This window comes from Sturnus vulgaris, chromosome 3 (assembly GCF_052056855.1).
Source record: "Sturnus vulgaris isolate bStuVul1 chromosome 3, bStuVul1.hap1, whole genome shotgun sequence".
In the NCBI taxonomy this organism is placed as follows: Eukaryota; Metazoa; Chordata; class Aves; order Passeriformes; family Sturnidae; genus Sturnus; species Sturnus vulgaris.
In genome coordinates, this window is record NC_142245.1 from 74,974,010 (window position 1) to 74,997,950 (window position 23,941).

The following is a 23,941-nucleotide window of genomic DNA, read 5'->3' on the forward strand; positions in this document are numbered from 1 at the left end:
GTGGGATGGATGCTTGTCTGTGCTCATGTTTGCCTTAGGAATCTCAGTTGCTGGCCACAAGGCTGGTGCTGAGTAGCTGTGGGACAAAGCAGTGTTCCCTGCCTCTGGAGAACTTGTGGGACAGGACCACAGGTGAGCGGAGCAGGCACAAGAAATGCTGAAGAGCAGCAAGAAAAGGGTGCTTTGCAGGCAAGAGCTGTAGCAGAGCAGCTTCTGCTGCCCTTTTTCCCAGGGCTCTGGTGGGAAGGGGGCTTTCTAGCATGGGGGAGAGCAGGGTGATGTCAGGAAGCTTTGCCAAGCATGAGACTGTGTCTATGTACAGAAGCAGCTGTCTGAGATTTGGAGGAGGATATCATGGTGGAACCAGAGGTGGGTACTGACCTGGTGCCTATGGAGAGGTTGTCAATAGGGTGGGATAATCCTGGAGAGCTAGGCAATGGCTTTTGGCAGAGTGCTCAAGTAGAGTGTCTCTGCAGCCAGATATGCTTTGTCAAAGGAAGAAATGGTTCCAGTGATCAAGGCACAGCTTGGGTGAGAGTTTTCGTTGTATGACTGCTTCAGAAAGGTCACCTCTGCATCAAAACAGCAGGAAGAGTCTGACAGAGGGGCATGGTCTGAATGTGAGTCTCAGGCACAGGGATACTCTGTCCCTGCTGTGGACAGACAGGCCTGCCTAGGGCTGATGTCCATACTACCTGAGAAAGGCAGAGAGCTTAAGGGTCACCGTGTCAATTCTCTAAAAGATGAGTTAACTAACAACAGAAATCTGTCTGAATTTAATTACCTCTGTGCTTTTCTTGTTCTCATTAATGTTAATAAGGTCCTTTATAATAAATATTACTGCATGTGGACGAATGACTTGGACTACTTCTTTTATTCTGTTTGGCCGGGAGCTGAAGGTCCTTGTGGGCAGCACAGATGACAGCCATTTTGATGGAATCCTTCAGCTAAGATCCTTGTGTATACTCTGGCTTAAGAGTCACTTTTCATACCCAAAAGCACGCCTGTTAAATTACAGGACTGCAAGATTGAGTCGGCAAGGTCCATGAAACAGTTGTTCAGTGCAAATTCACTTTAAAAAATTACATATTAGCTTTTTGATTAATAACATACTTGTAGCCTTGGGTTAATCTTGCAGAAGGACCCTCCAGTCCCAATCTGTAGAAGTATTAGTTATCACAGTCATTACCAGCATGTTCTATTAAGACTGACCAACTCTACACATGTCAAGTTAACATTCAGCTTCAGGCCTGTCTGTCATTTATCACTGAGCCAAGGACATTGAGCAGAGCTAAATTAAAAACTGCTGTCCCTCTTCTGGCTCTGTATATGTACTTAAAAATATCTGTGTGTTGTAAGCAAGGCAGCAGGTAATGTTTTTAATGGCAAAGCAGCACTTTTCTGTCAGGACTTTTTCACAGATACAAAAAACATAGTAAAATGTCATGTGGATTGTGTTTTAAAATTATTTAAACATCAAGAGGCAGTAATTAAAACCTTCTGAATGAAAGGGGGTTCCTAACTTTGATACGAAGCATTTTTCCGATTTCCTACTATTTCTGCTTATCCCTATCCTAATTATCCAGCTTTGTGGCAATCAGATGTCTGGTTCTCATTTATTGTGTTTCATAATTGCGTATTCACCCAGCTTTTACCACAAAGCTGGATGCTTCGGCTTTGTTTTCCCTCCCTGAAATAATTTATATGTAAGGTTCAGCAAATGGAACCTTGCTACTTGTGTGAAGCTGCCATTTAACCATGAAGTGAAATGCTTTTATCGAGTTTGCCCTGCAGATATGGTCCGCTGTGGCAGTGCTGTCCATATTTGGTGGCTGTGCAAGGAGAGCCAGGTGGTGCTGCAAAGCATAGCACAGTGAAGCGTGGACAGATCTAGGTTTGACATTTGTCATCCTGTACTGCTAAAGGGAAGAGAAAAATCTGCTTTTCCATATGCTTATGCTTTAATTTTTGCCTGCAGTTTTGTCCAGATGGCCCTGTGAACATTGTTTACTTTAAGATGCTGTCCCAGATGTTTTTGAATGCCGATGGATAAATGCAACAACTGTGGTATACTAATACACAAATTATTTCCACAATTTGGCTTTTTTTTCATCTTTTTTTTTTTTTCCCTCTTTTTAACCATCTCTTTTCCCCAGCACTACTCTGGATGGCCCACTTCTCTGAGGGGAAAGCATCCCCAGCTATATTATTAAACTTCTGAGAGAGAGCCGTGCCTTTGAGCTGCAGATACTTGGGGCTCCCATTCCCATGCTGTGGTTGTTCTGGAGCTCTGTGGATGGACAATCCTCAGACACTGTAGCATTCCCCTTCTAAGCATGCCAGTAAAAAGGTGTTGCTTCATGTAGCCCATAAGACAGTGACTTTTTCAGAGTATGAGCAGCTTGCTTGTTTATTATATTCAAAACCACTTTGTCTGCTTTTTCAAGGAGAACTCCATCTTTTACTTTGCCCTTGTACTGTCTTAATTTTCCACCTGAGTGGAAAGGAGAGTAATTTAAAGCTGTGTAAGCACAGTTAACAAGAACATTTTAAAATGTTTTTAAACAGCAAAGCACCTCTAACTCTGTTTTGAAAGACTCTGATACAGTTTGGAAGAATAGTTGTGCCTCGATGGCAATGTAGGGTGCAGGCAGACTGTGTCAGAAGCTTGCTGCCAGATACAATAGATATTTTAATGACTTCTTATTTATTTAATTATCTTTTTTTTCTTTTTCTAAGCAAGAAGGTATTTAGGAGTGTACATAAAAGAACCTTTTGGCATGAGAATTTCATTAACGTAAATAGGTCTGTTAGTTATTTCTCAAGAACACTTTAATGAGACTTCAATGTGAAACTCATTAGAACAAATACATGAATTCATATGTCAAGACAGAGATTGTAGCATCACAGTTCTTGGCATCTATTAAGTCCATAACTCGTTTACATTGACGTGCATTGTTAATCAATATTTAAGACACTGCAGATGTCAGTAATGTTCACATTTAGTCCTGCAACCATGACAATATGAAAGTTGCTAGTAGAATTCAAGGCTAAATATTGTTATCTCAAGTCTTTCCATTACCTCTAGGCTACAAGTTAATGACTGTCTAACTTTGCTGCCCCTCATCTATTTAAATAATAAGGCAAATGGGAAATTATGTGGATGTTATAGCATAGTTTTATCAATTTTTTGTTACTTGAAATTAAAACACTAGCATTGTATGTATGTGGATTGCATTAATAATTCCTCAGGCTGTGACAAAGGGAGGTGAGTTGAGGAGCAAATGTAGGGATAATGAGTCCAGTCAGGCTGTTGACAAGGCAGTTGGAATGGAATACTATAGTTGATAAAGTCTTGCAGCGTTCAGTGGAAACTTTGGGCTACCTCCTTTCAAATGCACCAAAAAGAAGCCTTTGGGTGGTGTTTCAGATGTGTCTAATGACCCTATATATCAGCTGTCAATTGTTAATAAACTAACTAATTTTACTTTGTTTATTGCTTGTGTAATTGTGGAAATTACAGTCTTATAGGATAGTATGATTATTCTGGAAGGTTTTGTTGGATATATGTAGTTGTTGAGGGCATTTTTTTATCCCCCAGGGCTTTATCTGTTGATGTCTGGTTTTTCTGGGTTTTTGGTGTTTTTAAGACTGCATACAGCAGCTTAGTGCATTATCAAGGTATCTTCCACATATGTTGAAATTAGTAAACTTAATCGTGGAATGACTTAATTGATTAAACTATGCAGTTAAGTGGTCATATTAATCTATAATTTAATTATAGGTTCATCAAAAATCATACGTCTTCGTGAAGAAAACAGTGAAACAAGTGAAATACTGAAAGGAAAAAGCTCTGGTAATGGTGGATCAGTTCCAGTTAAAGGAATAAATAATTTAGGAAATACCTGCTTTTTTAATGCTGTCATGCAGGTAAGATGGAAAGATCATACCACTTTCTCTTAACAGATTTCAGAAATACTAAATATGTATAATCTAAGGGCTTTTGAAAAGGTTTTGAGTATTACAAGTCTTCATTCTGCTTTCTGAAAGTACTTTTCAAATTCTTTTTATTCCTTGCTATCCAAGGAGTGTTTCCTGTTGTAATAAAAAAGGATTCCTGAATCAGTAGCATTTTGCACAGTAATGAAATAAGTGAAAATGCCAAGTGTTTTACACACTGCCTGTGTGTGTGTGTTGTACTGTAACATATGGTTTTATTTGAAGTTCAGCATTATTAGTCATGACTAATGCAGGGTTATCTACTATACTTGTGATGTGAATAGTGGGACTGTGTACATAATGTAAATGTCTGCACTATTCATTGGGATGATTTTAAACCCCTACAATGGATGCAGTTATAAAAATACTTTTATCAATTATGTTTTTTTTCTGACTGGAATAAGAGGAATGAGCTATACTAATACACATCTATTGATATTTAATGTACAACCAATCCAACATCCTCAAAAAAAGCAGCAGCCTTAGTGGGTTTTGTATTGCACCATCCTGTTGCTTGTCAGATGAGCAGAGACATCTCTATGTCTGCAGACAGGAGAGAACAAGTGAAAAAAAAAATGCTACAAAGATGTTCTTCACTGGTTCACCTCACCTTATGTTTATGATATTGATTACAAAACTCATCAAACAGGTAGTAAAACTGCAAATTGTTATCTCTCCGTACTTAGGGCATTGTAGAAACCTGTGTGATCTGCTGTCAAGAGTTGATTAAAAAAAAAGAAACAAAGCTGAGATATGTTGAGTTGATTTCTGTCTTAAATTCAGAGAGGTAATACTTTTCATTGTTCCAAAGCCTTTGTGCTTCATGGGGCATGATGAGAAGGACTGCAGTGTTTAAAAGTTTAAAAGAGGCAAATGGTTTCTGATAACAATGTCCTCATACTAAAAAAAAAAAAAAAAAAAAAAAAAAAAAAAAAAAAAAAAAATCTTGTTGTTCAACATAAATAACAAAGTTATTACTAGTGAACTATTTTGAAATTACAGAAAAACAAATAAATACAATTTTAGAGAAGCCAGATCTGTGATTTTTTTTAGTGCTTTTTCTAGTGGTTGGATCTAAACTTCAGTTAGACATTATGAAGTATATCTTGTTTGGTCTACCCCTGAATCTAGAATATATAACTAAAGAAACTGTGTAATTGAACAATCAACATGTTTCTCATGGTTTTGTTTTTTTCTTTTTTTATAAGAACTTGGCACAGACTCATGTACTAAATGAACTGATGTATGAGATAAAGGAGAAAGGAACAAAGTTAAAAATCTGTCATACTTCAGATTCTCAATTGGTAAGTATGCACTGAGAAATACAAATTTGGGACAATGTGGGAAGAAGCTGGAGGGCTGGAGGAAATCACATCTCTGTTAAAGGCACACTGTTACGCTCCCATTTCTTTAGCATTTTAATTGTTTAGTGGATTTACTTGACCTGTGAACTGATATCTTTTACAAAAATCATTACTCAGTCCTGGAGAAGGAGGAAGAATTACCTGCTTTCACTTTTTGTCATATTGAAGTATCAAATAATGCCTTACCTTAAGAAAGAGCAGCTGGTTTATTTTTATTTGCTATTTAATTTCTTCAGTATGAACGTACAATACAGGAAAGAGTCTATTTGGCTCTAGAAAGTGTCTGAAATATTTTATTCCAGTGCATCCCAGCCCTTCCTTGAAAAGGCCTGTAAAGTTTATTGAGTGCTTCACAGGCCAGGGGATTAAAATGAGAGTAGCAAAATTTCAGTGAGGTACAAATTTCTTGTCCTTAAGTTCATTGCAGGCATTTGGAAAAGTGTCTCCTGTGGCTATTATCCAAGGAATAATATCCTGATGTTCTGGTCATGTCTTAGAGACTTGGGGTTTCATTATATGTTGTTGGCAATAGAGATAATACCCCTCTCCCTCTGCTAGCTGAAGCCAACAGTTTACAGAGGATTTTTTCTTAGTTTTTTTCCTGCTGTTTGCTCTGAGCTTTCTGGTGGCAGTGAGGGTAGAGGAGTGGTATTCTGTTTCAGGTACCTCTGAAATGACAATGATTTCACTGTGTTGCTGTAGGTGATGTTCATAGCTTCTCCAGGCAAGAACAGTGTGAAATTCACTGCATTGCTGTCTTTATTTCCTCCAGTGGCAGTTCTGAGCAGCAGCATGTTTCACGAAGTTATCATGAGCCACAACAGAGGTCTGGAGCTTATTTTTGCCCAAAGGCTTAGCAAGCCAGTGGGGTGTTGGCTTATGCTTGATGTGTAACTTACACAGCCATAAGGTTGAAAGATTATTTTTTTGTTTCATGACAATGCTTACAATGTAAATAAGATCTTTGGAGCAAGGATTTTGTTTTCTGGTCATTGTATGCCAGTGCAGAATAAGAGGGCTGCAGTGGTCTAATTATTAGTAGTGTAGAAACCTGCAGCTTCTTGCTTGGCAAAGGGCCTTTTCCCACCTCTTGATAGTGCATATAAAGCAAATACTTTATATTTGTGTATATCCATAGCTCTTACATTTTGTGTGGATTTGCTTTCTGGATGAGGCACCCTCTCCAAGTGTTTATCTGGCACTTGTAATCCCTTTTTCTGAGAGTCAGGTCAGCTCGTAGGGAGCACTGTGGGCACATATGAACCTTGGAGCATGTTAGAGAGAGCTGGTGGTTTGTGGTCATTGTGACACAAGGTGAGTAATCAGTGCAAGACTGTCTTCTGCTTTAAAATTGGCTTGATTGGCTGCTGGCTGGATCCTTCCAGACCCAGAGCCTGGATGGGGTGAATGTCACACCAAGAGGGGCTATGCAGGATGCACCCTCTGTCCGTCTCCCAGTGCCACAGGGGACATGTGGGATCTGCCATCAGCTCTTGCTGTGAACCACTGCTGGTACCTTCACAGCACCTGGTTTGTGGAGGAACAGGGTGTGTTTCTGTGGCTGTCAAATGTGTGGACATTTCAGTGTGTGGCTCACAGATCACACCCCATTCCTAAGGTTGGGTAACAGAGAGCCACTGAGCACAATCTTACACTGGCCCATGGAGGTGGTCACCTGGGTTGTCTCTGCAGATGAATTTCAGTGCATGTAAGAGTAAAGCAGGTAATAGAAAGGTTGCCTGTTTTTCTGAGAACCAGACCGGCTCATTGACATGCCTGTTTCCAAAGCTATTGGTTACCACCAAGAATTGTTTGGTTTTGCAGCTATTACTGTTTAAATAATAAGCCTGCTCTTACATTACTTCAATCAAATAGGTGACATCAACATTTAAAAAATAACACCCAGAAACACTCTTAAGACTGAAAGTTACATTGCTCTGTATCATGTATCTAGTAACTTGAAAGAAGTCTTATGTCATTACTTTTGAAATCTGATGTGTAATTTGCCTTTGTTTTTGAAGGATCCTTTGGTGGTAAACCTTTCCAGCCCGGGACCTTTGACTTCAGCAATGTTCTTGTTCCTTCACAGCATGAGGGAGGCTGGAAAGGGTCCTCTGTCTCCCAAAGTGCTGTTCAGCCAGCTTTGTCAAAAGTATGTATTGTGTCCTCAAGCTCATCCTTCACTTATTTTTTTTATTTTAGTTTCCAGTGATGTGTTTCTAAGTGTGCAATGTCTGTTGTCCTTTCTGAAGAAGCTGTTGTATTTTTACCAAGCAGTCCAGAAAACAGCTTCTTCATGTTTAAAAGTTGAAGGACTCCTTGTTGCACACCAGGGTTTTACCTGCTCTTCCTGTAATTTGTGGCCCAGTTCATAACCATGGGCATTCAACGGGCTTCAAACTGAGTGTGAGGGGGCAGAAGAGGGCATGATAAAACTGAAGGATATAGGACTCTCTTCCAGGTTTTGTTATTTGTTAACATAAAGCTGTGCTAACGCTACCACGTATATGTAGGTATTTTGTAAAAGAGAATAAGATTTTAAATGGAGAACCTCTGCTATGATGTCTAACCTTGGCATCAATTCAAAATTAAAAAGGGTCTAACAAGTAAGGACTTGAAGCAGTACTGAAATGGCATATGGCTCCAGATTGCAAAGAGCTTACAAGCCCTAAAGAAACTCCTGTTTCTTGGTGTGGAAAATGTTTACAGTGGTGCTTTGTAGGTACTTTCAATTATGATGCAAACAATCTTGCTTTTTAAAACACCTGTAGAAGACCTACTTAAAAGTTGATACAAATATTTAAATATTGACTTACTAGTTACAGAATCTGTAGAAGCAGGGTAACTGGAGGATGGTATATATGAATCTGATATTTAAAAAAGAATAATGTTGCATGATAATTTATTGCATGTATTATTACATGGAACTTTAAGCATTCTGCAGCATGAGAGTTAGGAGGAAAGTTGCAGCATCCTATCATGGAGTTCCAGGACAACCTTACTGAGCAGGAATTCATTTAAAATATAGTAGAAAGAAACAAAAGCTTTTAGAATAGAGCAGGGACAATTTAATTCTGTAAAGAAATAAGTCATTGCCTTTGCTTTATCCTCGAAATTCAGCCTCAGAAATTTAATACTTTTTTTCTCTATTGTACTTGTCTTCCTTTTGATTCTTTGGAGCTGTAAAAGGAAATGTGTATAAAGTTACGTTACATCATTTTTGAGTCAAACAGCGGTGTTCTTTGTTTAGCATTATCTACCTGGAAGAAAAATATTTAGGGAAGAAAACCATATTGTTTTCTCACTCCTTGTGTCTTAAGGCTGTCTCAAAAAATGTGCGTGTAAGAATTAATTTGGCTGAGAAATGGAAGGAAAATTATTAAATAACAATAGCAGTTTTTTTCCCAGTAAGTATTAAGGATTGAAGGAAAAAAATGATGTAAAACATGTTTTGAAGCCCACCTTAGCAAATTCATTGTGAAATAATCACAATGCAGTGCACTTCAGATGACATAGTATTTTTAGAAGTGGCAGGTATTTTGTGTGTGTTTGTGTAGTCATCAAACGATGTCAGTATTAAATCTCAGCTATCTAATTGTTCTTTTGTTACTGTCTTTTGATAATTAAGATGTGCATACACTGTAACTAGCAACTAAAATGGAAGCATTTTAATGTGGTCAGCAGACTTTTGCTATTTAGACATGTATCTGCCAGCTCCTACCATCTCCTTCCTTCATCCCTACTTCTGACTTGTTTTCTTTGCAGAACACCACTTAGATACAAATCCTTTACTAGCTCTACTATCAACAGCAAAAGTGTCAGCCACATCCTGTTAGTGAGAAATCAGATGTTCAGGGGCAGCAAGGGGCTGGACAGGTATGACAGAAGGTTTTGGTCTTTGGATTGTTTTCTCATTGTTGGTGACATAAGCAAGAAAGGGAGGGTTTCAGAAAATTCAGCAGTGTACAGTGGTAAAAGTAGGAGAATGGGAACTCTTTATCTTTGCAAACTGAATACATTTACTATTTATAGCTTTAATGGTATGAATGAAGTGTTCCGTCATGCCATTTTTACAAAGCCTTTTCCTTTCTTTTGTTTAAAGCTGGCTTTCTATTTTTCATCAAAGTTGAAACGCAAGAGAGAGCCAGGCAAGATTGCAGGAGTTCCAGCTAGTCTGTGTTACTGCAGCATTCTCTGTAAAACTGCTTCTTGAATGCTGCCAAGAGGTTGTGTTAATGAAGTAATCCTAGAGGAGGGCACTACTTGTGGTCTTCATATTGCATTAGCACAAATTCTTTTTATTCAACAAGCAAAGTTCAAACAACAATTTTCCTAAAGAGATGACAGGATGAATGTGTAAAAAGAAGAACTCACTGACACAGCTACTGGGGAGAAGGACATTACTGTTCTGATAATAATGTTTTGGGTTTATATATGTTACATAAAAGTTTGCTGACTCCTCTGCAACCTCTTTTTCTTTTCTTTTTTTTTTAAATTCATTCTTTCCTCATCACAGATCCTGCTGTCTCAGTGCAAGTATACAGTGTATCACCATACCTCAGTAAAGAATTTATGAAGGAGATTGTACAGATAGTATAGGATAGAAAGGGGTGCAGGCACTGCCTTGTTCAGCTGCAGCTCTGGCATCTCCCTGAGTGGGATCCCAAAACCTGCAACTGGATACATGTTTACTGCTCAAAAGCAGTAAGAGAACTGGCACACAGTCATTTCCAACTGCAGACTTCTTGAGAGTCTGAGATCATGGTGTGAAGTTCATAATCTTGTGCATGAAAGGACATTTGTGGTGTTCTTTTTTTTATTAAATAATAAAAGAAAAAAATTATACCCAGTGTTAATTTTATCAAGTGGTGGGCTAGCCAGGTTGAAGAAGGGGAGAAGAAGAAAAGAAGTGGATGAGTCTATAGCAACTGTTTAGCGTCTGGTACTAATTCATCCACTGTTAATTTTGTTAGTGTTGCAGCTGTCAGATGTTTTGTGAGGACAGATTGTGAGCATAGCTACGGGGCCCTTCTGTTGGTTTTCCACTATGCTGAATATCAGGACTGCAGACTTCTGACTTATCTGGAGATTTAGTGACTAATGCAACACTGATGTATTAAGAGGACATAAATTTTATTTCCTTTATTTCTTATGATTTAATAATTTTATTGGTGGAAGAAAGCTTAGTTTTGTATAGCAAGTAAATGTTGCAGCATGTCAGTGATGAGTCCAGAAAGGAGTTACAAAATTTAGCTGCTTCAAACATCCATTAAATAATTATTAATAGAGGTATTTTATTGCTACATTACCGTGCAGGGAAAAATACTTCCCTAACAAATATTTTATTGGTGTTCACAAAATCTACATAGGTATTCCTTCCCCAAAGACTATTATTTATCCTTCCTTCTCATGTGCAGAAACTAGAACTGAAGGCAGAGACTGGCAGAATGGAGGTCATGTGTGGTTAGGACTGTTGATATTAACAAAACAATAGTTTCAGTGGGGAGACCTAAACAATTCCACATTTATAAACTTCTGAGAGGAAATGCTAAGGAAAACTAAGGTAATGGTATACAAGATATAGGAGATAAAGGAAACAGGATTTTTCTCATTAATTAAAAAGTCTTTTTGAGTCTTTTCTTTTGAAATAATACCGCTTTAGGAAAAATACCTTCTTAGAAAAGATTTTTTGCATGCTTATTTTTCCCATTTAACTTTTACCATTTAAGTATAATAGCAGCAGGACACAAAGTTTATGTTTCCTTGGCCATTATTATTTTGTGTCCTTGTCATGCCTCCATGTGCCTTGCTGGTGGTGCTGTGTCATGTTGAGGAGCTCTGACAGAGGAGATTACAGCTTCTCTGCGCAGCGGCAGCTGAGAGATTGCATATGTTTGTTTTTTTTCAGCCAACTTTGTCAGAGTTTTCATAATTTTAGGAACATGTTTATGAGTGCAAAGTAGACAAATTGCATGTAAAAGTGTTTGTTGGTAGCAATCATCTCTACGTATTCCTGAGCTTTATGTTCACTTCTGCTGAGGAGGAAGACCTGTGTAGCATTTTGGAGAATACAAGTATTTTCAGTGTGTGAACTGTGTAAGCAGAGCTTATAGATAAAATGAAGAAGAAAACCAGTAATTTTATTAAGTACATTGGCAGTGTATACTCCATTTGGGTTAAGCAGAATTTAGAGAGGGGTAATAAAAATAGGAAGCTTTTATGTCAATAGGGACTTGCATATTGGGAGTTTAGGCAGGAGAGAACATGAAAAGAAGACATGACAGCAAGAGAAGACAATTAATGATAGAAGAGAAATTAGCTGTGCTTCTTTAATTGCACTGATAAAAGTTTAAGGAGCTGTCTGTGAAACTGAAAGGCAACAGATTTAGAGCCAGAGGGAAAAAAAAGGAGTTTTTTTAACATTTTATGGGATTAAGCTATGGAACTTGCTGTCAGAGCAGAGTGCTGTTGGAAATCTTAGCGGGACTTAAGAAAGAATAGATCTGGTGCATTGCAAGAAAGTAGAGGTTCTTCTCTTTTGGAGGAAGGTGAGACAAAAAGATTAAAAAGATCAGCCAGTACATCCAAAGGAGAGGTAACTGCTGTCTATCCAGGCCCTTGAGATAGTACAGTTGTGCCTGGTATTATCTGTTACTTACATGTGGAGGCAAGTCCATGCTTGGTTGGGCTCTTCCCAAACACCTCCTACCATGCAGAACTCTGGTAGTGCATGTACTGCATTAAAGGATTCCTGTGCATGTTGCCTTATGGAAAAATCAAATAGTGTCTTCTGTTTTCTGTTTCCAAGTGCTTATTGTTGTTTTTAAAGTTTTCCAAGGTATTAGGCTATATTCTGCACAAAAATGGTAATTCTGGAAAGGATGGTTTTGGAGGAGATTTTTATTAGAGACAGTAAAAGTATGTCAGCTCTGTGCAGCATGATTGAATGACTTTAATTGTATCCCAGTTCTGCTTTTAAAGCATAGCTTAATTTCCCTCAAATGAATATAATATAGGAATTTAAACTATGAGGTGTTTTGCTTTGAAATACTGTGTTACTATGTAGTTTTTATTTTACAGCATTCTAGGAGCTAGATCATCATGAAAAGTATTTCTTTAGCTGACAGTCAAGCAATTATAACTGGTCTCCAGATGAGCAACGAGGGGATAGATAAGATGTCACAGTTGTCCTTCACCACTTATGGCCATTAGCAGGAGTTCAACCTGTTCTGTCATTATCCTGCTGACACTGTACAACAGGTTGTATCGCATTGGCACTGGCTTCCATATGTCAGCACATCTGTGAGCGGTCAACTCAACCAACCATCTCCAAGTCCCCCACTTTTGCCAAGGAGATTGCTTGAAGCATATTTTCAAGGAGACGAGAGCACACATCTTTTAGTTGTCAGATATCTGTGTATCAGCATGGATTAATTCCTTTTTCTTCTCTCATACTGGTTTATTAGTGTAGGAAGTTCCCAGTAAATGTGTTGTGAGGTGTGAAATTTCCTCCTTTCTTTTTATTATTATTTTTTGGTTTCCTTTTGTGGTCCCCCTCCCCAAAACAAATGAACTAATTTCAAATGTTTTTCCATAAAACATAGGATATTTAGAATTATGTGCAACATTATATGGTATGCTTTGTACATGAATGATAGATTAAATATATTTTAAGCAATGTTAATAATGGCATCATTTGTCAGTCCAAGTAAATGACTCAACCTTACAGGTAATCTCTACAAGTCACTTTCCCTGCCACTTCACTTTTAGCTGTTATATTCCCATTATCCTTGTTTCCAGTAAAATCAAGCATATAGATTTAGTAGAGGCCCTGAGAAGCCTAACTAATCTTGTACTTGTAAATGTACTATGTTCTAATAAAATGAAAAAAACCCTAAACAAACCAAAATGAAAAGCTTCCATGGCTGAGTTAATTTCCTTCTCTCTAATTTAAGCTAATAAAACTGTGTGAAACATGCAGGTAAATTATTTAACTTTGAAATACAAATTAGTAAATTTTCACTCGAAAGGATTTTTGTATAATCATCAGTGGGAGTTTACACTGCAGTAACAAAAAGTATGTGTGGGGCTTTTTCCTGATTTACATTGAAGACTTAGTTCTGTGAGATGCCTCTGCAGTGAATAAAACCCTCCTGTAACAGTGATGGAGTTTTTCCTTCCTCCTTTGTCAAATAATTATTAATTTTTCTTCCCTTTTATTATAGTCTCTCTTGCAGAGGTCCTGCTTCTGTTGCCAAAAAGTTATAAAATCCCTGTTAGTACCAGGATCCAGAACATGTATATATGGAAGGTATTCTTGATATAGTGGAGCTATTAATATGCCTGTACTGGAGGAGATAGGCTGAATATACTCATTGATTCTCACTCCCTAGGAAAACAAGAAAGTTCTCATAAATTAATAGTAGTACTAATAAATTAATGGTAGTGGCTAACTAATCAGATTTTTCAGAATTGAACTGGTTTTGGCATCTGCTTTTTTAAAGATTCCTGGACATTGAATGAGAGAAAACTGTTTTAGCGAATTGAAACGTGAAACTGTGCATGCATGCAAACGTGCATGCAGCTACTTATTTGTTTCTTTAAGGTATATTGAGTGTTTTATTGGAACCAAAATAAAAATTCAGTGCTTTTCAGAAAGTATTTGCGATTTAGAATCAAATTTATTAGAACATGTGATTTTAATAGAAGAAAATATGTCATTTTAGGAATATTTCAATTTTTAAAATTTGAAATTAATTTTTGAGGTTGCCTTGCTCATGGAAAAAAAATTCACTTTCTAAAGAATTCTTAAAAAAGTCACCCACTCTACTGATTCCCGATTTTGTAGGAAGTGTCACAGTACAGTAGCATCATTAGCTAGGGCTATTATCAACTTTGTTTCAGAAACTGTATATGAAGCACAAATGTGAAAGTATCTTATTTATAAATGTGAACATGTTGTTTTGCATATGTAGATCCCAATTTGTTGCATTTAATTTTAGGCATTGATCTTAGATATCTGCATTGTCACCTCCAGTCCTTCTCCAGTTGACCCCAAAGTGCCTCCGGAGAGCAGTTCAAAGCTGAGACTCCTGTATCACTGCCTGTAGCCCATGTCTGCTGTGCCCTAACTTGGCATCTTGACACTTTGCCCAGCTTTATATTTTACTGTTGTAGGCACGTCACACATCTGGGGTGTTTTCTGATCACCCTTAATTTCTCTAATGAGCACAAACTTCTAAGGCAAATCTAAGCAGCTTCTGTGTGAGTAGGATGGAAGTCTCACTAACCCTCAAGAAGCCTGAACAGCTGAAGAGCTTTGCTGGGCAAGTGAGATCACTATGCCAGTGGAAATTCCAATATGTGTTTGCAGCTCTGTGTACTGGCAAGCCACAGCATGCAATCCACAACTCAGAGTGAAAACTGGTTCAGTGTGGGTTTAATAAAATTGAGGAGCTGAGCGAGTGGTTGGTTTTTCTGGCTGCTCTGCCAGTTTGATAAAATTCCTGTTGGAGCTGTGCTAATCCAATTATCCCGTGTGCTAGGTTTTGGAAGGGGTATGCATGGGTAGGCCTGTGTGTGCTCACTTCAGTCTGCAGCAAGAGTCACAGCTGCCGTTTGTTGGCATTACTGGAAATTCAGAAACCTACCTGTTGCAGTTCTGAGTAACTTGCTCTAGGGGACCCTGCTTGGTGACTTCCAATGGTCTCTTCCAACTCGTGATGCTGTGGAATCTCATTTTAGATTAAGTAGTTCAAGACTGTAATTAAAGATCTAAAGGGTAACCTGCCTGGAAAGACAGGTGTAGTTTGGCCAGTCAGTTACAAGTAATGTGAATAGAGATGTGTTAATAGTGAATACTATTCAGTCATTTAGGGTTGCAAGATCCTGAAGATTCAAACTGTTTTTTAGAAGCCTTCTCCTGTAGTAAGGAGAGCACCTTAAGGATCTATCCATGTACTCATGCCTGAAAAATTTGATATTTAGAGTACATTTAGATGCTGTGAATAGTAAAAAAATAATTCAACAGTTTTTGAATAGTAGTGATTGATGCTACTGAATAGCTGTCTCAGAACTGATGCAAAGTTACCCCTGTGCACTTGCCTAAAGGATCACCAGTGTAAAAGGGAGCATAGTCAGAAATGGACATTTTTCCTCTTCTGGCTTCTGAGGGTGATGTGGATGCTGCTGGTGATCTAAAAGGGCTGTTGATGCACATTTGAGATTTCTCCCCAGTTGACAAAAGAGTGAGGTAACAGAGGAGGTTAAGCACTTGGAAAATCTTTCTCTCTTCCATGACATTGGGAATATCTGGTGGTACAGAACTACTGGTCTAGTCTGTCAGGAGAGGGCTGCTGACATGGATGAGACTCTACTGGCAAATCTGTATTTTAGTCAAGCCATACTCCATAGAGTCAAACGGCAGCCCAGGTTAAAGTGCAGCCCTCTTGTCAAAATTGCCTGCTGCACCAGGAGCTTCTTAGAGCCCCATGAGGTTCTCCAGGGATTGTACCTATTTGTACCCCAGCATCAAACAGGTGTCTGATGTTCACATTGTCTTGTTAAGAATCTCCCAAAATAATTTAAAATTCTTTACTTTTTCTTTCATAGGGCTCCTCGATTTAAGGGGTTCCAGCAGCAGGACAGCCAGGAGCTTCTGCACTATCTGTTGGATGCAATCAGGATTGAGGAGACAAAAGTAATGTCTTTGTGTATTTTTTAAAAGTGAACTACTAGACATTGCTTCAATGTTCTTCCTGTTCCCAATGTTTTAAAGATGCACTTAATGACGTAGGAGTGTCTATTTTCATTATCTTGAGAAAAATAATATTTTTGAAAGATATTTAATTATGTTTGTGTTGATTTGTTAAAATAGTTGATTGGAATCAGAGTTTCAGGTAGTAGTAGGCATATGGTAAGTAGAACATGATGACTTTAGGAATCCAAGTTGTTTGTGTCTAAAAAAAAGAAAAGGAGGAAAAAAAAAGAAAACAGAGATATCAAGAACGTAAAGGTAGGACCTCTGCATTAGCTGACAAAGTGAATTTTTCAAGCTTTGGAACAAAAAGTAGCAGTTCTTAGCTATGGGCCTGCCCATGATTTTAACCAAAAATTTTCACTGAAAATTGTGGGGTGTAAAAAACATTCTTGCAAAGTTTCTTGTGTCTCTTGAAAATGTGAAGAACTCCTTACTTTATCAATAAGGTGCTGCTTTTCATTGCTTAAAATCTACATCCAAGTATGTGAAGTATAGAAGCAGTTTGTTATATTGAAAATGTCCCTGTGTTAAGTTTTTTTGTTTCTTTTCCTTCATTATTTGTGCTTCCTGCATTCTGCATGCAAGAAAGGGAGTGTTTGGTTGCTATTTTGACCATACCAGATTTAATCTGATTTAGTCTTGGACCCTTCTTCTCAGATGATACTTTGTGGTAAATAGCCTTTTCTAAGCCTCCTCTAAAGGAAGGCCTTAAATCTTGTACTGACCAGAGTACTTCCTCTTCCCTTTCATTTAGTAACCCGATGAATGTCATGATCTAGAGCTGAATTATCTCACAGATACGGTGCAAACTGTGTCTGAGCCTGGTTCCTGGTACTAGAGTAGAGCTGAACAAATCCTCATCCTGCCAGAATACTAATATTTATTGGTTTTGTCAGCATTCTTGATTATAAACAGAACTGAACTGCAAGAAGAAACAGTTAAACCTTGACACTCACCTTTAGAAAATGATAGCTTCAACATGACACAACAGAAGCAGCTGACTTCAGTTAGAAAGCAGTTGTTACATTTTTGCAGCACAGGGAAAGTTTATTATGTTATTTGTTGATTTTCATGTAATAAAAGGTAGAAAGTATGTTTTCTTGACAAAGGAAGAGTCACGGAAAGCAGGATTATTACAACTAAGCTGCTTCTCCAGGAGGTGCCCATGCTTTTCTCTCAAGTCAGTGTCCTGCCAGTTTCACCAGTGGATGTGCCATCATTGCAATAACCTGCATTAGCATTTGCCTTTTGAATAATTTATTATTAGAGAGCAGTGACAGTTACAGTACCTACCTCAAAAGAGTGATGGAATATGGTGAGAATTTACGGTGATATTTGGGCAGTATTTCTGCCACTCCATCACCAGGCAGAGAAACATGGGTGCCACCCTGCCCTGCAATTACATCCGACTGCTGCCCTAATGGTGCATGACTGCAACGCATCTTTATCACCTCGGGGTGCTCTGCCACCGACAGTACTAGTGAAAGCTCTCTCCCTCTCCCGCTCTCTTTTTTTTAATTATCCCATGTTTCAGGTCTGTAGATGGCAGACAACCAGCTGGGCACAGGCAGGAGCCCAGCCATCCCTACTTCCCTATCCCTGTCAGGATTAGTTGGTTTTAAACCCTTAGTTTTGATGCGAAATACATATAATGCATAATATAGCACTGATTATAGGAGCTAGCCAAAAATCTTGTTACACTTCTGCCTCTTCTGTGTAGTTTTGTGTTTGTATCTGACACTGGTGCTGAACTTTTTCATATTCCTGAGGAAGAAAGTTAGAAAGTGTACACAAGTGGACTTTTAAACTAAAAGCTTGGCCATACAACAAAAAAGATGACATAGCGTCTGCATCTCCAGCAATGTGGGCTGGAGATGGTTTCACACCGGGGCCTGAAGTGGCTGAACCCTGCTGCTAATTGATTAATGTCTGCTGCCATTGTCCACAGCACCCTGCCCATTCAAAGACTATGTCTTTCTTTGACCTAAATAAATGGTTCAGCGAACTAATCCCAACAAAAGGGTTGCTTATGGCCCTAAACCCATTTATGGTGCTCAACTTCATGAATTACCTATTGATTAATCCTTTTAGTATATTGTTGGCTTTAAGATGAACAAAGCTGAGCTCGGGGCAGCGGGAGTTAATTCACAAGCCAGGTCACATACTCATAAGGTCGGAGTATGACTTGGTCTGATGGGTGTCTGAACTGGAAACCAAATCTCTGACACTGTCTGTCATCCTCACACTACAGTGATATGTGGCTTGGAAGTGTGCTTTGCTGCCTGGAAACTAGAGCCATTTATTAATCTTTTCCTGTTAGGACAGAGGGTTTGAGTTGCTTGCAGAAGGTTTGGTATCATCATTTGTCTCTTAGACTGGTACTTTGCTCTAAGTGTGACTTCAGTACTTAATTATAAATGTGCATTTAAATTATAATTTTTTAATTATAAATTTAGGTTTAAATTTGTACACCAACAAAAGAGACTTGGAGATGTTACTAGAGTTTGTGGATCAGAGAGACAGGACATTTGCCAGGAAAAGGGAAAGCACAGGTCATGCATGCTAGCTAGAGTCAGGGGACCTGATTCATCCTGCTGCTTCTCTCTCTGCAGCATGTCAGAGGTTGGGCTTTTCTACCAGCCCTTGCAGTTCTGCTGTCAGGAATATGTCTCTTCACCTCCAGGCAGTAGATAAATAGCAGGGAGAAGCACCCCCTGTCTGGAAGGGCAGCTACAACTCATTAATGAATTTGCTTTTCTGATCCTTCTTTCAAAAGTGTAGTTTTTAGGATTTTTTTCGAGTAAATGTTGATAACATTTACATGGATTCGTAAGAAGTTTTCTTTCTCTTCTAAGGTTTTCTAACATACCTCTGGAATTGGCAGTGTTAGAAAATAAACAGAAGTGATAAAAATACTGTCCAAATATAGTCACTAAAGTTTGGCTACTGAAAGGTTCCTAGCTGCCTTCCAAGTATTGTGTATCCTAATCAATCAGTGTAAGTCCATTTGCAGTAGAAGAAATGGATAGCATTAGTTCACTGAAAATCTCATATTTTCTTGGTAAGCTATGAAGTGCCTTGTGATAGTTCCCTTTTAAGGGAAGGAAATTTTTGGATAATTACTAAAGTTAAGCTCATGTTGTTTTGACATCGTTAGTGAATAACAATAGATTTACAATATTAAATTACGTTTATTGTATGGAAATAAGACAAGATAAAGTCTAATCATATATTACTATTTTTTAGAATGTTTACACTTAAAATACTTGGTTTTCTTTTTACTTCCAGCGTATACAAACTGGTATCTTAAAAGCATTCAATAACCCAACTACTAAGACAGCAGATGAAGAAACTAGAAGAAAAGTCAAAGGTATGCAACTCTTTATTGAAAACTTCTAAAACTGCAGTCTTTAAATAACATTTTCTTCAGAACTGCCTATTGTGAACAGGAGATGCCAAGTGCTATAATGGCCAGACTTAATTCCGTGTTACTCTAGTGCCGCCTAGTGCATACCTAAACTGTCGAGAGCTTAGTATGTGCTGACTTGCATCTTAGTATCCAGGAGAAAGGTTCCCCTGTGTTAATCCATCTCTTAATAATAGGTAGAATTTAATTTTGTTTTTTAAAATAGCCTGCTCTATATTTGTTACATAGTCATAATTACTTTATACTCAGAGAGGCCACTTTCCATAAATAAAACTGATTTCTGTCAGTTGACTGGTACTGTGAGCACTTTAATTACAAAGTCAAGGTAGGCAGCTGTTTCTAAAGAAGGCTTTCTTTTTTTTTTTTTTTTAATCAAAAGAAGAGGTTTGTTGTTTTAGGTTTTTTTTTGCATGTATTTGTTTATTCAGTAGTTCTAATTTGGGGGATTTTGTTTTAATTAAAGTCCTAATGATTAAGATGTTTTGTTGATCATCCTTCCCAGATCTGCAAAAGCTAAGGCATAAAGATGTATTAGAAAAGGATTTTGTTATATGTCTTAAAGCATTAAAGTTACAAAAACCATTTCGAAAGGGTGATAATCTCTCTGTTTATCCCAATGTCTATATCAAGGCAATGCAATACTATGTATTCAAAAGAAAACTGACATTTAAAAACTTCTTCGTAAGATACATGATACTGTTACTCTGTTACAGAAGATGGGGAAGGGAAGGATAAAAGGGAACCTTCTCACTAAAATATTTTTACATGTTGAGATAACACAGTATATGATGCATTAGTTACTGTATTGTGTTCAAAACATTTTGAGTATGTTTAAAATTGTGCTTTCATAATATATATTGGAAAGAATTTTGTTGTACTTATAGTGTGGCATTGGATGTGTTATCTTTCACATTTAAAAAAGGCAATGTTTTTTCAGCATATGGAAGAGAGGGTGTGAAGATGAACTTCATAGATAGGATCTTTGTTGGTGAATTGACTAGCACTGTCATGTGTGAGGAATGTGAAAATGTAGGTATTCTGGAACTTGGTTTGATGTGGAATAGATCACATGCTGGTTTGATTACATTGTCTTGAAAGTATAAAATTGTGTTTCCAATTTTATACTTGTTTGTTTGTTTGTAAAAACAAGACTTTATTGAAAGTTTCTAATTTGAAATTATTTATTCCTTCTTCAAAGCATTATCCTCCCAAACTAAGAAAAGGGATCCTTTGAATTCAAAAAGGATTCAAATACTGGGCTTGATTTTGCATCTGACTTAAGGCTGGAGGTTCCAAATTCTATAATCATATGTGTTACACACCAGTGTTATTTGATATTTTTGAAACACCTGTTTTAAAACATAAATCCTCCTGCCTGCTCTTCTGGGATACGCCTGAAAATTGGAAATTACTTACTTTGAATTAGAATGAGTGGGAAAATGCTAAAGTTACTTATTTTTCTTTATGCATTTTTTATAATTAACGTAACAACTCTAATGAACAGTATATTCCTTTCATAATTAATATTACTGACATTCCATCATAAATGCTTTCCATGATCCTTATGATTTTCTTTTAAGTTTGATAGAGAAAAATCTTAATTGCATGACTTTTCTAATCGAATGTTGCATTTGTGTTTGGTTTAAAACATTCTATTTCATATTATAGAGATTAAGTAAATTAATCAATCTGAAAAATTAAGCACAGTCCTTCAGTGCCAGGTAAACTTCCCTGTGTGTGATGTGCAGATTACTCTTCAATGTGCTACTAGTACCAATGAAGAACTTTGACCATATTAAAAATAGAGATTGTATGTATTTTGCATGTCTCATCTATTTTTGCTGGATTCTTATATTCTGCTTGCACAGGAGTTGGGAATATACTAGCTATAGCCCTTTGAGGAAGAGTTTAGCATTCATTTTTCTTTGCCTGCACTGGCAAGATATTTTTGATACATGTTTGTTCATGCAAACTGACACTTTAGAGGAACCCCTGTTTGAAGATCGCTCCCCAGGCAGTCAGTCACCAGAGCGTTCTGCTTTTGATCTCATTTATTGCTTTACTGGAACCTAAACATTCCTGAGTCCCTCGCACAACAGGTAAAAATAAGCTTGCAGTGGAAGATGGGGTCACAAATACAAGAGAAAGGACATGGTGACAGTAATTGATGGCATGACTGTGACTTAAATACACAAAATTATTTTTACTTCTTTTTTTAAGGTTTTGTTTTTCACAGTCTTTTCAGAGGTAAGATAAGTCAGTTTTGGAAGGAGTTCGAGAACAGCAAGGGAGAGAGCCTAAGGAACTTAGTGATAAAGGCAGATGGAAAGTGCTGAAAGAGATTGTCTTTAGGTATGCTTTGCAATGTATTTCCAGCTTACACATGGCAAAATGAACCCTCAGTACAAAAAAAGAGGTTGGTTTTTTTTTAAGTCCCTTTTCCCCTATAATTTGATTTATTTTACCACTTTGTATATGGTGTCAAAAGATCTGACAAATCTTTTGACTGTAACCAGTACGACTGACTTAATCTTAACTGAGAGCATGAGGTTAGAACCTATCACTTAACTGTCATTAACCAGTCCTTGCTGCATAACAGCTCAAACACCTGTGCAGAAGTGTCCAGAATCAGGAAACTCTTAAAGGTAGCTGTCTGCAAAACAGTACCACAGAGGCCTGTGTGACTTGAAAATCCATCTGGAGCTCAGAGAAAGTGAGCACCACACTGCTTCAAGTCAGTTCGTGCCCAGATGAATGGCCTTACCCTTTACCTCTAAATGTTGAAGTTTTATGTGGTGTTAGAAAGAAAATTAGAGCTAACTTAATAAATTTTTTAAAAAGTTAATGGGAAGTTCTTCATTGTAGTTTCATACGTCTTGTAAGTAATTAGCTTGTATAGTTTTTGATAATAAATTGATTAAATTAAGGGAGCTGTGTACTAAACCCATGTACTGTTCTTTGTGTTTAACTGCATTTTCTCTTTTTCTTCAAGATTTCAACAGTAAAAGAACCTTTCATTGATCTTTCACTTCCTATAATAGAGGAGAGGGTAAGAAAGAGAATATGTAATATGTAACTATTGCTTCCAGTGGATTGTTTTTATAGCCTTATGAAGATATTTATCCATATACACATAGTTTTGATTTCAAGCCTAAAAATGTAAGCTTATTCATTAATAAATGTACTGTTATCCATCTATTCATTATATGATTTTTTTTAATATGTATATAGGCATACAATGTCATAAGTGTATGTATTTTTAAATTAGTCCAAATTTGGGTTAAATTCCCATAGTAACCCACAGAATATATAGGTCTGAAATTAACTTAATTTAATAGTATGTACTTATATAAGTAGAATGATTATAAGCCTTTTTGGTTTTGTGGAATTTTTTTTGAGGTTCAGAGAGTCAGATTCTAACCTATCAGTTTGCATCTAGAGAACATGATTCCCTTGGGCTGATGTTTACCTACAGGATGAGACACTTTTAAAATGGATGTTTGAATTTATTTATTCTGGTGTTCTCAGCATTTCATGGATTGCCTCCACTAGCTGCAGAGGAGCTGTGTTCCCTTGAAGGCATAAGCTGGTTTTTTTTAGGACTTGGGCTTTGCATTTGAAAGTAGTGGAGGTGGGTTGGGAGTGGTTCTTCCTCCATCCTGCACATAATCATCTACATTTACAGGAGAGTAATTAATGTAATATTTATTCCTGTATAAAATGTATTTTTTTCCAAACACCATTTTTTTCATAACAAATTCTTCATCTTCGTTGGTGCACTGAGTGCAGATGCCTGTGGGAGTTAAGGCTTTAAGAGCATTTTGAGTATCTGGGCCCTTGTGCTTCCTGGCTCCCGTGTGTAACAAGGGAACTTGGTGGGTTCTGTTTGAGAGTGATTTCTGTGGGTGTTTAGCAGTCGCTGCACTTACTTGAGGATGTGCATTACTTTATAGTCAGCACTTTCCTTTACAAGTGACATGTGCTGCTGCCAGTAACATAATGGGGGGTGTGGGAGCTCTGTTGTCACAGGCTGCACCAGGGACTGACTCAGGGGGACCTGTGTCGCTTTTGATAAAGTCATGTTTTGTACAGCTATGCATGTGCTTATACAATAGTAGAACAGATTATTTTGTATTGTATTACATACAGAAATTTTGTATCATTCCTATTCCTTGTAGCTTTCAGTTGAACCTTCAGATATGTTGACAGTGAGTTTATGATAAAAAAAATTAGAAAGTAGTCTTATATCAAAATCCAGGGGGACATTTAATTGGTTTTATGTAGGTCGCTGTTTTCTAAAATAAAGGAAAAAATCCACCTACATTCATCTTTTCTGTAGGTTGCAAAGGAATACAAAATTGACATATTGCCTTTCCTAATTTCCTGTCTAAT

General features: G+C 37.5%; 1 protein-coding gene across 3 annotated transcripts in view; it reads left to right on the forward strand.

The window, feature by feature from the left end:
- The window catches only part of USP45 (ubiquitin specific peptidase 45), a 48,793-nt gene that overhangs the window by 17,420 nt on the left and 7,432 nt on the right, over positions 1–23,941 (forward strand). For 2 of the 3 annotated variants that reach the window (XM_014883630.2, XM_088161980.1), the window contains 7 exons: positions 3,785–3,930; positions 5,208–5,303; positions 7,385–7,515; positions 15,975–16,062; positions 19,411–19,492; positions 20,487–20,578; positions 22,542–22,598. In XM_014883630.2, the coding sequence (XP_014739116.2) occupies positions 3,785–3,930; positions 5,208–5,303; positions 7,385–7,515; positions 15,975–16,062; positions 19,411–19,492; positions 20,487–20,578; positions 22,542–22,598 (692 nt within the window). The remainder of the gene's footprint in view (positions 1–3,784; positions 3,931–5,207; positions 5,304–7,384; positions 7,516–15,974; positions 16,063–19,410; positions 19,493–20,486; positions 20,579–22,541; positions 22,599–23,941) is intronic. The other variant, XM_088161981.1, reaches the window with a different exon arrangement.